This window comes from Bos indicus x Bos taurus, chromosome 10 (assembly GCF_003369695.1).
Source record: "Bos indicus x Bos taurus breed Angus x Brahman F1 hybrid chromosome 10, Bos_hybrid_MaternalHap_v2.0, whole genome shotgun sequence".
In the NCBI taxonomy this organism is placed as follows: Eukaryota; Metazoa; Chordata; class Mammalia; order Artiodactyla; family Bovidae; genus Bos; species Bos indicus x Bos taurus.
The window spans coordinates 24,280,953-24,298,888 of NC_040085.1; the positions used below are offsets into that span (position 1 = coordinate 24,280,953).

Here is a 17,936-nt window from a genome sequence, read left to right on the forward strand (position 1 = left end):
TCTAGAGTAGCCATCAAGAAAAATTATACAAGAGATATAAACAAAATAGATAAGTAGAAATGAAACACTTAAAACTACTGAAATAACTCAGAAAAGGGCAGGAAAAGGGAAATAGGAGCACACAAAAAGGGAACAATCATAAAAAAGAAATAATAAAACAGGAGGCTTAAATCCAAACACATCAATAAGAACATTAAATGTAAATGGACTGAACACACCAATTGAAAGCAGAGACTTCAGAATAGAGGGAAAATGAAATGCCCATACATATGCTGTCTACAAGAAACTCACTTTAAATATAACAGGTAGGTTAGAAGTGAAAGGACAGTAAAAGATTTGTCATGTAAACACTAATCAAAGAAAGTTGCATTGGCTATATTAATATCAAAGTAGGCTTTAGAGCAAAGAAAGTTACCAGTGATGAAGACAGACATTATACATGACAGAAGCATCGATTAACCAATAAGACACAACGACCCTGAAAGGGTACATACATCTCCATAAAGCTTTAAAACACATGAAGCAAAAACTGACAGAACTCAAAGGAGAAGCAAATTCACAACTGCAGTTGGAGACTTCAGGAGTACTGAGCAGCAGCAACAACCAAATGGCATACAGAGGACACTCCACTCAAGACAACAGAGCACATATTCAAGTGCACATGGAATAGTCACCAACAGATCATGTTCTGGGCCATAAAACAAACCTTACTAAATTAAAAAAATGAAAATTACAGAAAGTATTCAATATGCTCTCTGACCATAATGGATATAGACCAGGAAACCAGTAACTGGAAGACAACAAGAAAACCTCCCAATACCTAGAAATTAAACACACTTCTAAATCAGTGTCAACAGAACTTTTCTGCAAAGAGCCAGCAAATAAACCCTTTATGCATTGTGGCAGCATAAAAAGGCTATAGGTAGTACATAAACAAATGGCCATAGCTCAGTTCTAATGTAACATTTTTTATGAACATTGAAATGAGTAGTGTCCAATGACATAAGATGCCACAATTACTTATAAATACTTAATTCAATTGGGTTTCTGTGCTTAAAAATGGAATATAGTCTGAAAATCTGATGCTTACTTCTAGTCTGAATCCATTTAAGAACTAGTAGAACAGTAATTCTCTTACCATAGTTAGCCCAGGCTGCATTCCAGCACGGATGGCCTCTATCTGTGTATGAGTGAACTGAATTGTATTACTGCAAATGAGAGTGGATAAGAAATTGGTTAAACATGAAGATGGATGATGTTAATAAGAATTTAGACAAGGAGAGGTCTGGACATGTGCTCTGTATTTGTCCCTGGTCTCCCAATCTCTTCTCCTCCCACCCGAGCCCTTTCTGTGCTGTGCGTGTGCAGCAAAAAGTACATAAAGACATACTCTTAACAAATTTTAAATGCACAGAACAGTATTGTTAACTATAAGCACAATGCTGCACAGCAGATCACGTGACTGACCCAGTCTTTCTGAATGACTTTCTTTACCTCTGCCCCTCCACAGACCAATTAAAACTGAATCAATCTTGTGGAAAGAAAAGACGACAGATATTTTTCAATATGGTTAGCCCAGATCTTAACTGGAGTGTCAAAGTACTGGTTCCCCATCTAACACCAAACACAGTGCCACGTTATTACTCATGGCACACATGCACCAGGGTAGCTGCTAAATGCACGACATGGTCGTGAAGTGAGAACCTGGGTCACACTCAGGCAGATGCTAACATTTCTTGTTCATAGCACCTGAAAATGTTTCTTTTTGAAATATTACAGAATGGTCAAAAATGTCTGAACTATTGAGTCAACTAACAGAAGAAAAGTAAAGAGGGTCCGGAAACAGAAGTTTCTTAAAATTTTCAAAGAATCAGAAAAACTTTTAAATATTACTAACCCATGTGAAATAGCAAACTATTATCTATTACTAGAATTAGCAGAGGCAGTGAAATTACCGTTTGGGTTGGTTGTAAGGATAAGGACCTCTATTAGGAATAACATGAGGTTCGACAATTAAAGTTTTTGCCTCCTCAGTGTCTTCATCTTCCCCGTCTACATCTTTCCGCTTCTTCCCCTTTCCACTTCTTACTGGAAAAGTTATCCTACAAGACCAAAACCTTTGTTTATTTTCACAATTAACAATAATTTGCCAAGTAACTGTCTCATGCATGACATTGTACAGAGGACAATAATGAGCAAGAATCATTTATGGTTTAAAGGAATTTACTCTCTGCATATAAATTTCAAAAAAGTAGATTTAAAAGCACTGAAATGTGGTTACAGGTATTTAGATTAAGAAAAAGGCCACCTGATTAAGGGAGAATCAAAGAAGAAACATTTATCTAATTTTTTTTCCTATGGGAAATAACTTTTTTTTAACTGGGATAATATTCCTATAAAAGTCACCATTTTAAAAGGTTCAATTCAATCGGTTTTAGTACATTCACAAGGTTGTATAGTCATCACTACTCTAAAGCCAGAATATTTTCATCACTCCAAAGGAAACTCCATGTCAATCAAGCAGTCGCTCCGTATTCCAACTCAAACCTAGCCTCTGGCAATCAGTCTACTTTCTGTTTTTATATCAGACTATTCTGGTCATTTTGTGTAAACTGAATCATATAGTATTTGTTCTCTTCTGTCTAGCTTCTTTCACTTAGCATAATGTTTACAAAAGACAATTTACATACTTACAGCATATTCACTGTAAAGTGCTTTACACATTGTCCTTCATTTAATCAGAAAAGGCTTTATGGGAAAGATAGTATCTAAAATGAATTTCAAAAGACATTCCAGGAAGAAACAAACAGCCAGTTCTAGAGAAGTTTAGGATACAGTAGAGAAAACTAGAGAGGCTAGACTGGCACCTGGTTATGACACCTCTGGAATATCAAGCCTTTAAGGCAGAAGTTCTTAGCCTGGGGTCAGGGATACCCCAGGAAGCAACTCCCCATAGGTACCTGGTGGAGAGTCAATGAAAACTCTTAAGATTAAACTAAAAAGTTAATTCTCTATTTGTACTTTTTCCAGTCTTTGTTCACATTCTGAAAAAAAAAAACAGATTAAAAAAAAAGCTAAGAACCAAAGAAACTAACAGGTCAGTTTTCATCAGACAGTGGAATGACTCTAGCAGTAGGCATCATGTAATGGATTTAAGAAAGGAGACAAGGGGCAGGAAAGACACTACCATTACAAAGACTGAAAGTGCTGAGGGTTTAGAGAGGGAGCCATCAGGACTGACATTTGAAAAAAAAAATGTATCCTTAAGGCAGAATCTGTAAGACACAGCAGGAGTGATGGGAATAGAAAGGTTAAAAAATAATGCTGAGATTTCAGTTGATTTTGCCATTAACAAGATAAGAGACGTATGGAGGAAGACTAGGTTTGAGAATTAAAAAGGGTACATGTTTTTAATATGTATAATTATTATATTTATATTTAATGGTTAATTAAAAGCTATATGTTCTAATTTGCAACTAAGAAAGTAATTAAATCCTTTGCTAACATCCCAAGTTTACCTAGTGCTTTGCCACTAATTCATATGATGGAATTCACGAAGCATTCAGTACTTCAGGTACTCTGTTCCTTTTTTTTACTAAAACTAATCCAAAGCTCCTTTAATTTTGAGTATAACAATATTATTAATATTTAAAATTGTGAAAGCAAATAGGGTTAAAAGAAGAATTTTTCCCTAAAAAGCAAGAGTTCAAAATCACGTGGCTCTTTATATTAATTAGGACTTATTTCTTCAGTCAAAGGCCACAAATATATCTATATAATACTCTTCAAACTGATTCCTTGTAAGACAAAGGCTACTTTTACTGTGGTCTTAAAATAGCTACTACACAAAGAATTAGAAATAGAGTCTAATAAAATAAATTTATCCCAGTGATTTTATGGGGAAGGTGAAAACTACCCAAACAAAATCTAGATATGATACTTAAAACTTACTTTAGCTACAGTCCTGATGGCCTCATTCAGAATGACTACAGAAAGCTTGGAAAGGAGTATATCCAGTTTTGACTTTACCTGAAAGGGGGTATCTGTAGAGCTGGGTCATCCACAGTTACTTTAACATTATGACCAGGAAAGCTGGCTTTTAAGTGTTCAATGGAGAGAAATGTATCATTGAAATCAAGGGTGGCAATCTGATTGGGCATTTTGGAATAATGTGCACTACTTGGATCCCCATAACCTAAAATGATGTCATGCAGCCAGTCAGGTACCACACAATCAGTATTCATCAGGTTCCGGATAGTTTCCAGCACAGCCTGTCAGTAAGACGACAAAAACTGAATTGTAAGGAAGACATCTCAAACATTTGCACTTCAGTGGAATGTAGAGCTGGCTGCACTAATCCAGAATTCCCAAGTGTTTCAAGGCAAGAAGCTATTTTCTGCTGACAGGTGCTTGGCTAGACTGAATCAACAGCTATATTTCCAGCTGATACCATACACTGAGTTAAACAAAAGACCAAACTTAGCAAGAACAGTTTATCCATTAGGAGATCATTTAGACAGAATGTCATAGATGAGTTTACCACTTGACTTCTGTTGAGTAGGATGAAAATCTGATCAGGTCTACACAATAGCAAGAAAACATTACAGAACAAACCCTTGAAAAAAATGTTTCCTCTTAGAAATTATTGCAGTTTCCTCCACCTTATAGCCCATAGTTCCTCATTACTGAGACATATACAACCAGAAGCACATTAATGTATGCCTTGATTGTGAAACACACCACAATTTAGAAATACTAAAATTAGCACTGCTAGAGATAAGAAATTAAAATAAATGAACAATGATAAAAATGAAATGTCTAAATTTCAGAATGAAAGAATTAGGACTACAATAAGAGGTCCCCATAATAGTTAATATATACATTGTCAAAAGTAATTACTAGAAGCCAAGGCAGATTCTTAAGACTTTCCAATAATTATTTCAACAAAGTGATCTATGCAACATACGAAAATCAGGTTAGGCAATTAATTTCAAAGAATAACAAAATCAGGCATTTTTATATTATAAATGCTATACATCCAACAAGATAATGAAATAACAAGATAGTGTATGTTAATCACACTTATCTTATTTTCTTGAACTAATCTTTAAACCTAAAATTCTCTTAGTCTCATCAAAAGACAAAGTAAGATTTAGCAAATAAATATATTTTATATTTAATCTATAAGTTAAGAATTTAAGAGATTTGTTTAAAATCAAAACAAAAGCAGTGATCACTATTTTAAATCTTTTTAAACCTAGTATCTATGTAGTTATGCCTTAAAAGTTATTCAAATGAAGATACAGTACTTTTAATTGTATAGCCCAGAAATTACCTTAAAGTTATTTTCCTTTGGTTTTCTTCTCATTATTACATTGAAAGTTTCATACACATCTTCTGCTCCATTTTGTATAGTATTGGTCATATCTTGTTGATACTGATTTGGATCCAAAAACACTCTAAAAGTCCTTGATTCTCCTCTAAGACTGGGTCTGGGTTCAGGTCCTAGACATTTTTTTTAAAGTTTGTTAAATGAAATATATATGTTTCAAATATCAAAGTAAGTTAGCAGTATTCCCTTTCTAGAAATGATGAGTAAACTATTCAGACTTAACTGCAAGCCATTCCTCCAACTAGAATGACTTTCACTCATCCATTTCCAATTCCAAGCTGAAAAGATTTTCTCCCTTCTCTAAATTGTTACTATTTCTTCCCAGAACAATCGTGTGATGTTTATGGTATAATGCCATGAACTGCAGTTATTTGTGTACGCCCTCAACTGGAAGAGGCGCCTTACAAATCAAAGAGCTTTACTTGTGTCAGTTACTCATAGCTCCTTCTGTGTGTGTGTGCTATGTTAGTTGTTCAGTTGTGTCCAACTCGTCTTGCGACCCCATGGACTGTAGCCCACGAAGCTCCTCTTGCAGGCAAGAATACGGGAGTGGGTTGCCATTTCCTTCTCCAGGGGATCTCCCTGACCCAGTGATTGAACCTGGGTTTTCTCCCCTGCAGGCCACCAAGGAAGCCCCAAGGAGATGCTTCTAAATAGGGTTATGCTGGCATCTTGGGCAAGATAAATCCTTTTAGAAGACAGTTCTGCTGAGGTACTTAACATTCCTGGCCCCACCCATCAAACATTAATAGCTGACCATCCCTTCCCTACGCCAGTTATATGACATCATAGATACCACCATGCATTTTAAATCACAGGAGTTTGGTTTCCATTTATGAGCCACTGCTATCATGAATCAGATCAGTGAAACTTAAAAAGGAGAAATTAGGAAGATATATCAGGGAACAACTGTAGGAGGTATTAAGATGTTTTTAAAAGCAATAAAGTATCATAAAAGGAAGAGTTTTAAATATAGGCAATTTCAAAAGAGCCTGTCCAAAATATAATACAGAAGTCCAGAAACCACATTATTTATCTCTAAAACTGGGTGGTAGGTACCCTACACACTTCTATATATATAATCCTTTGTGCTGATTTAGTATATAAAACAACTAAAACATTACCTAGTACACAAAAAGGCAAAGAAATTTTTCATTATGTACACAGTCTTTCAAAAATAAAGATCATCATACCGTCTTCAATGACACGCCCTTTATCATCTAGCATGCCCTGGATTTCACAGCCTCTGACATAAACTAGGCCAACCTGCTCAATAAAAGGTCTTCTTCGGTCAAACTTGGTACCATAAGGTTTTGTGGGACGCACAGTAATTAAAAAGCATACATCATGCTTCCGAAGGCCTAGTAAAACATAAAACACATTTTCACTTATTAGAATGCTGCTGCTTTCTGTCTTCCATTGGTAAATTCTCTTCCTTTTATCTTTGGAAAAGATATAAAAAATATTTAAAACATCAGAGATGATCAATGATTATATTTACTTTGTAATACAATTATAGATTTCCTATACCTTTAATACTCAATGTTTGAAGCAATAATTAAAAATTTCTCTTTATATTCAAATAAGGAAATTTATGCCATATATACATTACTGAATAAATCCTCTAGATCATGTTACAACTCCAAAATTAGATGCTTGTCATCTTTCTTATTTTTAACATTCTTAATAAGTAACCAAAAATATGGCTGGCATCTGTATCATATTTAGCAGGTTTCTAACATCAGTTTAAACTATCCATCAGTGTCATTTCAACAATAGCCTAACTGCATTTCACCAGAACAGGTCAACTCTAGAATAATTCATCAAGGCACGAAAACGTTGTTTACAGACAGCATCTTGAGGAGACAGCCAAATAGACGTTGCTTCAGTTGGCAAATACTGAAATTTTCATAAGCAAATGTCAAGAAACAGGATACTTGTGCCAAAGTCCGTAGTTTCCCATTCATTAGCTCAAATAGTGGATTAAATAAGATTCCCAGCTCTATTAAAAGCAGACATACTGGAAGATGAGGGATTTTTATTTAGACCACACAGCATGTAATGTTATACATCATTTTTTCTCATTCATTTTTGGTTAGTTATTGTATAGTATGAATGCAAATTTGAACATTTTGCTTACTTATAACCTTGGTAACAAGATAAACAACTCAATCAAATCAGTAAATGTGAGTGTGGCTAGTATTAGCACCATTCTGGTGGTTTCAATATGGAATATGGTTCAAGTGTGCTAGAAATAATAACTGACTCATAATAATGATTTGATTGCTTATTTCCCAACAAATTCTAGGCAATAAAGCAGGAGAACAATGAAAATGAAGGGGAAATGATCTACTATGTGAGTGGCACTGCCTATATAGCTTCTGATGCACACAACTCATTGAAACCTCCAAGTCTTACAGTCAAAGAATTGGGCCTGAGAAGTAATTTTGTCCCTACCAATGTCACTTTTTGGCATCACAGAGGGATACTGTGGGATGTCTCAGTCCACATTAAAAATACTTGTATTACAATAATCTCAACTCTTTCAACCATTTGCATTTACTCCATCCTGGCTCTGTCTTCTAGATATTTCAGTTTCATTAATTCTGTTTCTATAATTTTAAATGGGGTAATGGAGAAGATAATGACTTGAGCTTCATACTTTCTTGAAGAGACAACGATCTTTTATAGTATTTAGTTTCATTTCCGCAAAACTTTTGTTTTTTACAGGACAATGCTCATTACTGTTTATAGAACTTCTCTCTCATTTTTTATCTTGTTGCTCTATCTGGAACCAATAAAGGGCCTGCATTTTGGCTCTGGCTTCCCAGAAAATACTCTTCTACCCACCATGCCCCTGACTGGGTCCCAACTTCCAGGCCACAGACACATACCACCTGAGCTGCGCCTCCTGCCAGATCAGCATTAGACTCTCGTAGGAGCGTGAACCTCACTATGGTGCATGCTCCTTATGACAATCTAATGCCTGATGATCTGATTCTGCATTATGCTGAGTCATATAATTATTTCACTATATATCAGAGTGTAATAATAATAGAAATAAAGTACACAATAAATGTTGTGCATTTGAATCATCCCAAAACCATTCCCCTACTCCCATTCATGGAAAACTGTCTTCCACGAAACCTGTCTCTGGTGTCAAAAAGACTGGGGACCACTGCCCCAAATAAATCTCTCATCCCACAATACCCTATTGTTTCCTATCTTGCCCATCAAAATTTATCCATTGTATTTCTCATCTGCCAGAGGTCCATTAAAATAAAAAAATAAGATGACTTGATGGGCTTCTGATTAGCTGTCTCCAAAGTAATGGAAGTAAGGAGTTCCCAAGGGGTTTGGGGTAAAGAACCTCTTTCCCCCCTTAACATCATAAAGACAGCTTGTCTATGTATCTCTACAAAGGGTCTTTGCTTCTCCCCAAGTTTTATTTCCAGGCATCACTAGAACTTCTAGGGGTGGCCAATAAGTTACTTCAGTTCATTACCCACTATGTAAAACAGTATTTACTTAATACCTCCTCAAGCTCTAAGGAGCAGTCAACGTTAAGACCTTCCTCAGCAACTGAATGCCTCTCTCACAATTCAGCAATAACGAAAGTATACATTATTTTAGACGTATAATATGCCAGACTGGAACAGTTTTAAGGGATACAGGAGTCGTAAAAACAATCTGTCACAAACGCTACCCACTACAGTGGCCATTTGTTAAACATCTGGCCAGCTTTGTTACTGGATTCCTTCAAAATTATTTAACGAATGTATCATACAGTCCCTGAGGTTATAAACAGCTATATTGAGAGCAGTAATTTCTGAAAACTGATCCGTTAAGGGACCATGCCTTCCTTCTGGCACGCCACAAAGGTAGAAGGAAATAAAGCCCGCCAGCGCCCGTTTCTCCTAACAAGGTAGTAAGAGCTGTCATAGGCAGCTGGGAAGAGAAAAGTGCCAATTTAAATCCATTTACGAGCCATTTCTGACACATTTTAACATGTAAAATGCTCTCCTCTCAGCTCTGCCAACTGCAATTTTAAAAACACTCTGATATACATGCTATTTTATGCTTTTTAGTAAAGTATTAAGGTATTTAATTATTATTCTGTATGATCCTTGGTTTTTACTCTTAATAATTATAAATCAATTGTCATTTTTTAAGCCAAACTTTTTAAAGATAAAATTTAGTACACTTAAAAGGGCAATATTTAGTATATGTGTTTTTGTTAATGCTGTAAGCAAAAGTCTGTAAAGTAAAAGACAAAAGGTAACCACTTCTTGAAATACAAAATTACCTTCCCACTCATCTTTGATGTGATCTCTGACGTTCAGATTGATGGTAACGTCCGCACGGACTCGGGTTGGCCAGTTCTCACCTATGTTGGGTTTGGCAACTTCAACCACGGTGAATGCCACAATGGGTTGGGCCATTCGTGCCCAACCACCAAACACCACACCGCCATACTCTGATTGCCTAAAGAGCAGGAGCAGACGATTACTCACACAAAACATAACTTTGCTCAACTTTTAGACAAGTTAAACTGGTAACTAAATACACATGTTTAGCTAGTATTTAAGTCCTAACAATAATATGGAAATCTTATTCCTAAACTAAAGAAAAACATATAATTTATATATGTAAGAGCTGAGCCATTTTGTCAAAGAATAAAATTATCCAGCATTCAGTTTTATATTTTTGCCCTTTCTCCCTCTTCAGATAGTTGCTCAGTTGTATCCAACTCTTTGTGAGCCTATGGACTGTAGTCTGCCAGGCTCCTCTGTCCGTGGAATTCTCCAGGCAAGAGTACTGAAATGGGTAGCCATTTCCTTCTCTAAGCGATCTTCCTGATCCAGGGATTAAACCCAGGTCTCCTGCACTGCAGGCAGATTCTTTACCATCTGAGCCATCAGGGAATATTTCTAAAAGTTGTTTCAAAAATGTTTTAGAACAAATTAGACTTAAAAAAACTAAAGATAAGCAAATGATATCTACGCAAATGCTTTCTTTAGGGGACAATATTTAAGATATTGAAAAGATATTGCCATGAATGGGAGTAATCAAGGTAGGTCTAATAACGAGAACCACTAACATGCAAATACTCATTATTGCTTCTTATACTAGTGCTTTAGCTTTTACATTAAATAGCGTATTTGGGAAATGTGTAATATTAAAAACTGCAGCAACACTCCAATATTGGAAAGTACTACCTAAAATCACATGCTTACCAAGATAAAGAAAATCAATATCCTAAGGCTTTTGTAAATAACAAAAAATTGTAAAACTACATGACATTAAAGAGTGAAACTAATTAAAAATAAAGTTTGCTATTCCAAAGACTTGGTTAGTACTGAAACAGTTTCTAAAAGGCAATGTGTGTGTGTGTGTGTTAGTTGTTCAGGCATGTTCGACTTGGCGATCTCATGGACTCGCCCTCCAGGCTCCTGTCTGTGGAATTCTCTAGGCAAGAATATCGGAGTGGACTGCCATTCCCTTCTCCAGGGGATCTTCCAGACTCAGGAACTGAACCTGGGTCTCCTGCATTTCAAGCAGATTCTTTACCATCTGAGCCACCAAGGAAGCCCCTTAAAAAGGCATTACCTTGAGCATAAAAGCTTCTGTAATAATTTTCTATCACCTTCTCCATTCTTTACAACTTTAATATAGTTGATAGACCATAAAATTCATTCATTGTAAATGTGTAATTCCGTAATTTTCAGTAGATTTATAAAGTTGTTCATTCATCACCACAATCCAATTACAGAATATTTTCATCATGCTTTAAAAGATCCCCCTCATCCACTTTAGTCAATCCTGTTCCTACTCCTAAGCAACCACTAGTCTACTCTCTCCAATTCCTTCCCTCTTTATAAAATCTACCTGCAACACGAGGTATTAAAAGTATAGATTTCTGACCCTCATAAGCACATCCTCTTATACTGCTCATAGCCTGAAAGTATGATTAGAACTGTGTAATGAGTAACAATGCCTCTACTACTTTTCCTCCTTCAAGACATGAAACAGAAAGAAGACCCACCCTTTTAGATCTCATTATTTTTAACAGTTTTCAATGATGGGCAGAAAAATAAAATTTTCAAAATTTAGAAAAACTTATTATCAGAAGTTATCTCCAAAAAGACATATGTTCTACTCATAGAAAATAATGTAAGCTAAAAAAATTACTTTATTAATAAACCATAAGAACTGTAAGTATTTATTGCTTTATTTGGCATTTAAGTATAAGTGCATTCTACTTGATGAACTGCTAGCTATAAAGTCCCTACTTTGCAAAATGATCAAAATTTGGTCCAGAATCTGAACATATAAGTGTAAGGTAACCATAAATTGTAAGGCAGCTTTCTGATCAAGCACTCCCCCGGGGTCCAAACAATGGGCAGTGATTTCAGCAAAGCTGTGGGCAGAGATGATCAGCCAGAGAGTATACAAATCTCACAGTGCTGGCCTGCCCACTGACTCAACTGATTATTAAGTCAAAAATACTTTATGCTGTGTTTTACAATCTCACCCAGAATAACTTTCCACATAATGATTAATTAAAAAATAGAACTGTGTATGAAATAAAATATGGAAATGAAAAAAAAAGGATCATAATCACAGTGTCCATGCAGCTCTCTGTAATTAGTCAGGAGAGAAGCCTGGAAGATACCTGAATCAGTTCACATTTAAAACACATTAAGCTTTTCACAAAGAATGCAGTATAATTATATATATATATGTCTGCATGGGATGACACTCATGTGATGAAAAATTCATTTTATAGAATTCTTTTACTCGTTTTCAGTCATTTGTGATATGTAACTTATTGCCGGTAACAATTTCATACTTCAAATGAAACAGTGAATGAAGGGCATTTACCCAAAGTCAGTCATGTCTGAAAAGCAAAACTAACCATCACAAATCTTATAATGCAGAACTGCCTATAACAGAATGAAAGGCTTTTCCTAGCTAAAGGAGTTCCAGATGTAAGCCAGCAGGTGGAAAGTTGAGTTTGGGCCAGAAAAGTTCCTCAAATAATGGAACCTACTCAACAGGCCCTAAAAGTGAGGGCTGACGATTCCGTCTCTTCAAGGCAACCTATGGAGGGAGGGCCAGGGAAGATTTTCCAACAGTCTGCTCTGTGCAATGTTCAGCTATGCCCCTCATCTCCTGCCAGGTCCTTTAGAGAGGCTGACCGAGACTAGTGGTGACAGCCGCAAGAGCAGTTGGGGTAACAGAATACCCCTTTATCATAAGCTTCTTCCAGGACTTAAACTGCCCTGCCTAGTACACGCCTGCTGGCCAGCCCGTCCCCTCCCCTCTTTACCCTTTTACTATCGCCTGACTTACTCCCACTCCCACCCCACCTCCCAGAGCAGTGATCTCTCCTCCCTTTCCCTCAGTCTCACTCCCAAGTACCCAGAAACATATTTTCTATTTTAGTATTTTGGATATATCTAATTCACATTAAATAATTTCTCAAAGAATAAATATTTCATATTTTAAAGTGCATCTTCACCAGATGTATTATTTCCAAATACATGTGTGAGGTTTCTGACAGAAGTATGTCAGCCACTGTTTGCATCTCTTTGTTGCAAGTGGAACCAATTTACTAACCATGGCTTCATTCTGCTGACACTATCCTCGATGTCTTGCCTAATTTCATAAGTTGATTCTAAGCGGAAGAGATTGAAGTTCCTTAGGAGGTAATCGTGAAGGGTCAAAAACTGCAAATTCAACTTGGGAAGAGCAAGACAACCTGAAAAGGAAAATAACATACATATTGAATTTTTCTTTTTTTTAACACTATTAAATTAGGTTCTTAACAAATTTAATAATATTTAAAATAGAGCATATTTGAAAAGGTCTTATTTTTGTTTCCATCAGAAACTGAAACCAAGTTAATGAATGCCATATATTAAGATTGGGAATAAGGATGAATTTCATTAATATATGTAGTCTGTACATCTCTGACTCATATGCAAACAGTACTTCTAAACAGTGTTTAAAGATACTTAAAAGAACTGACACAAGTGGTCTAAAAAATTCTTTCCTTACCACCTAATTTACATTTGGCAAATCTCAAAGGAAATAATGCTACCATAAACACAGCCCATGACCAAATTTACCAAGGAAACTGAATTAGCATATTATATTACACAACTCTATCTTCAGTGATCACCACTGTGTTCTGAACCTTTGCCTTTCTGATAGACTTTAAGGATAAGGCACTGACTTTATGTTATTCCTGGAATTCCTTTCCTTCTCTGACAATATTAATGAATACAATTTTTTCCATTACCCTCATGTAACACTATTTACCTTGGATAATAAATAACCAAGCACTCAGCACTTACATCAAAAGGTCAAAAAAGAACCCCAAAATACATTTACAGTGACATAACTAAAGTTACACTTATAGCATTATTCGGTCTCCTTAAAACACAGCTTTATGGGCACATTTTATACAGCATGATGCACACACACACACACACACACACACACACACATACCACTATTCATTAGGGAATGCTTAAGTTTAATAAATTCTTAATGCTAAGCATTCAAAACACTGAATAGTTTCTAGCTTCTACAGTTGCACTTGAGGGTACCAGAAAATTACCCTAATGTATGAAGAGTACATCATGAGAAATGCTGGGCTGGATGAAGCACAAGTTGGAATCAAGATTGCTGGGAGACATATCAATAACCTCAGATATGTAGATGACACCACCCTTATGGCAGAAAGCGAAAAAGTACTAAAGAACCTCTTGATGAAAGTGAAAGAGGAGAGTCAAAAAGTTGGCTTAAAACTCAACATTCAGAAAACGAAGATCATGGCATCTGGTTCTGTCACTTTATGGCAAATAGCTGGGGAAACAATGGAAACAGTGACAGACTTTATTCTTTTGAGCTCCAAAATCACTCCAGATGGTGACTGCAGCCCCGAAATTAAAAGATGCTTGTTCTTTGGAAAAAAAATTATGACCAACCAAGACAGCATATTAAAATGCAGAGACATTACTTTGCCAATAAAGGGCTGTCTAGTCAAAGCTATGGTTTTTCCAGTAGTCTTGTATGGATGTGAGAGTTGGACTATAAAGAAAGCAGAGCACCAAAGAGTTGATGCTTTTGAACTGTGGTGTTGGATAAGACTCTTGAGGGTCCCTTGGACTGCAAGGAGTTCCAACCAGTCCATCCTAAAGGAAATCAGTCCTGAATATTCATTGGAAGGACTGATGCTGAAGCTGAAACTCCAATACTTTGGTCATCTAATGTGAAGAACTGACTCATTTGAAAAGACCCTGATGCTGGGAAAAATTGAAGGCAGGAGAAGGGGACGACAGAGGATGAGATGGTTGGATGGCATCACCGACTCAATGGACATGCATTTGAGTAAACTCTGGGAGATGGCAATGGACAGGGAGGCCTGGAGTGCTGCAGTCCATGGGGTAGCGAAGAGTCGGACTCAACTGAGAGACTGAACTGAACTGACTGAGATAGCAAATAGAAGTATGTTCAGGTAGATATGATGACTTCTACACTAACTTTCATGTTACATCTGAATGCTGTACTTCATTACCATACCTTCCCCAGAATAGTATTCAGTTGGGACAATATTTTCATCCCATATGATCTTCTCAGTTGGATACAAAGGCATCTGGTTCAACTGCTGAATCTGAGAAATTCGACGCTCATGACGAGACACCTAAAAGAAACAAGTTTAGGAAGAAAGTCAGAAACATCTTTCTTTAATCAAAATAACTTATTAAAAAATTCTCCATGAAGTATGGAATGAGACATTTCATATTTTTCATAAAACTTAACAAGAGATGCTTTTTCCTTTTTCCACGTTCTCCATAAATCAAATACGAAAGAGGTACTGATTGTGATGAACTTTGGAATTTGGCAGATCTGAGTTTAACTCCCAGCACCTCTACTTACGGGCTCTGTGGATGCTGGGCAAGTTACTGCAAACTCCCTGATTTTAATTTCCTTTTCAGTAAAACAGATTAACTCCCCTCTTAGGTTTCCTATAAAAATGAAATGGAATCCTGTAAAATAGTGTCAGAGAGCTCGGCACATGCCGAGACCTTAAAAAAGATAATGCTATAGCACACGGCACTCATTAATGGAAGAACAAAATGGGGGCCCTAAGTCCTAGTTATGGTTTTCATTCTTGTACTAACTGGTTAAACAATCTGGGTAAGTTTAGTAATAACTTGGCTTCAGTAGTCTTTGTAAAATGAGAATGAGAGAGCTGGACTTAATGATCTCTATGTACCCCTCCACTGTTAATATTTTAGAGATCTATCTCAAATATAGAAATAAATGTGTTACCTAGTTAAGAGATACTAAAATAATATTTGAAAAATGTGTCACATTCTTTTCAGTAAAGATAGTATTGTTTTAGAAAAGAAGACACTGTACTATCATGTAAAGAATATGCATATTCTAACTTTTTAATCATAATTTGGTTGGCTATTAGTAGAATTCAAAGCCTGTGAAAATCTTTTAAGAGAGGGAGAAAATGAAAGATAATGATATCGCACTATAAATTTTTAAAACTGTTTTCTTTTCACATAACTATTTACATTTTAAGGATGAAATTTTAGCTGTAAGACCCTAAAAGGCATAGACAGGATCAATTTTATACTCAAACCTATTTTCCATTAGAAAGGTTCCTGGAAAAATCTTCATTTCTTTCTATAGTAAGGATTTATTATTAATCTCCAAAACCTGACTTACCAGAGAAGATTTTACATTGTCAGAAAATAGGACAAGGAATTTTTAGAAAGCACTTCCAGTCAGAGACAATGAAAAGTGATTTGTAAGAAGGCAGGCAAAGAAGTGACCCAAGACACACAATTCATCCAAGTGAGTATATGGATAAAAAGTAGTTTCCATACTTGGTTAATTTAAAACCCTTCCCAAGAATTTCTCTCCAAATGGCATTAAACACCTGTCACCAGGCTTAAAACACCTGCTACCAATAGTTTCCTGTTACTACCCAAAACCAAGCATATCATCTTCCTCTTTACAGTAAGGAACTGTGTTTTAAACCTTATATTAGCTTGAAATATATCTCAAAACCATTTGCCTATTATTATGTATAAAAAAAGATATATACAACACACCTCCATGCAGTGAAAGTTTATATAGGTATAAAAATATGTTTGAAACATACAAAAGACAACTCATTCTTATAGTAATCAGGAAACAGAGAATTAAAATAAGCTTTTTAAAAATAAAAAACAAAAACCATGAGACTCCATTCAGGAGCCGCTTTAGGCATTACTGATGCATGAGACTGGCAAAACTGGGCAACTCATAATGTCCAATGCTGAAAAGAGCTTAAGGAGACAGACTCTGACACACTGTTGATGGGAACACACAGCTTCTGAAGGACAGTTAGACTACATCTTTTATCTTTTAAATAAGCACATGCTTCAGTCAAATAATTTCACTTCTAGGCACCTCTCCTAAAGGCCCACATCTGAGCACAAAGGGGCCTATATCAAGACTGCATCATTATTTGTAAGGGTGAACACTGCAAACAGCCTAGATCCTCATGGTAGGGTACAGTTAAATAATCATCCTCTTTAGGAAATATTTCATGGAAGTTTAAAACATAAGGTATATCCATTTCCCTCAAGTTTGCTATGAATCTAAAACTGCACTAAAAAAAATAAAACTTTACAAAAGGCTTGCGTTAATGCTCAAACTAATACTCATTTCCCAAAATGACTGAGGAAGTGATAATTTTCTCTATTTCTAAACATTCATGAATTCTCTAGTGATAAAGGTATGGTTTAATATTTGAGGTGCTATATTTAAGTAATAATGTTAAAAATAAACAGATAAATGATATGAATACATATATTATCCATGTATGTGTGTTTGTGTAAATGTAAACTGTGATCACTTAAAGGCAGAAATGCTGTCGGTCATCTCTGTATCCCCAAGGTCTTTAATCCAGTGCTTGACATAGATGTTGCTCATAAATGTCTGCATGGAATGAATCCACACCAGAAATCAGTTTTAAGAGGTAAGAGACTTGAAAAAAGTAATCTAAGAGATGAAAAAGAAATCTGACAAAGTCAAATGCTGATATCATCCAAACCAGGTAAAAGAATCAACCAATTTTTTAGCCCAGAAAAAAAATCTCTACCAACCTACATCTTTAAGAATGATTCAAAAAGGTAGGAAAAACACGCATAATTCAAGGAACACTAATATTTACCAACAATTCTAGAAGAAACCCTTTATCGAAAGTCGTGTCTTCAGTTTTAGGAAGGGTTGGTAACAAGCAGAGGTATGATGCCACCTGGTGGAGGGTATTGGAACTGCAGAATAAAAATATTGAGATCAGAATATTGTCTTATAACTTCACTTTTGAAAAGTAATTTTACAGGCTGCTTGAAAAGTTTTACCTAGAAAATATAATCCTATGACACAGCAACAAATATATGAAATCATATATGAATATTAAACCTCTAATACAGACTTCTCAAAGTCTTCTGCAAACCTCTCATAG

General features: G+C 35.8%; 1 protein-coding gene across 1 annotated transcript in view; it reads right to left on the reverse strand.

Annotated features, from left to right (window-relative positions):
- The window catches only part of AQR (aquarius intron-binding spliceosomal factor), an 86,930-nt gene that overhangs the window by 36,543 nt on the left and 32,451 nt on the right, over positions 1–17,936 (reverse strand). The window contains exons 14-22 of the mRNA XM_027553475.1: positions 17,643–17,745; positions 14,987–15,107; positions 13,016–13,157; positions 9,699–9,877; positions 6,586–6,753; positions 5,336–5,505; positions 4,030–4,271; positions 1,956–2,102; positions 1,139–1,208 (exon numbers count right to left, since the gene is read on the reverse strand). Coding sequence (XP_027409276.1) covers positions 1,139–1,208; positions 1,956–2,102; positions 4,030–4,271; positions 5,336–5,505; positions 6,586–6,753; positions 9,699–9,877; positions 13,016–13,157; positions 14,987–15,107; positions 17,643–17,745 — 1,342 coding nt within the window. The remainder of the gene's footprint in view (positions 1–1,138; positions 1,209–1,955; positions 2,103–4,029; positions 4,272–5,335; positions 5,506–6,585; positions 6,754–9,698; positions 9,878–13,015; positions 13,158–14,986; positions 15,108–17,642; positions 17,746–17,936) is intronic.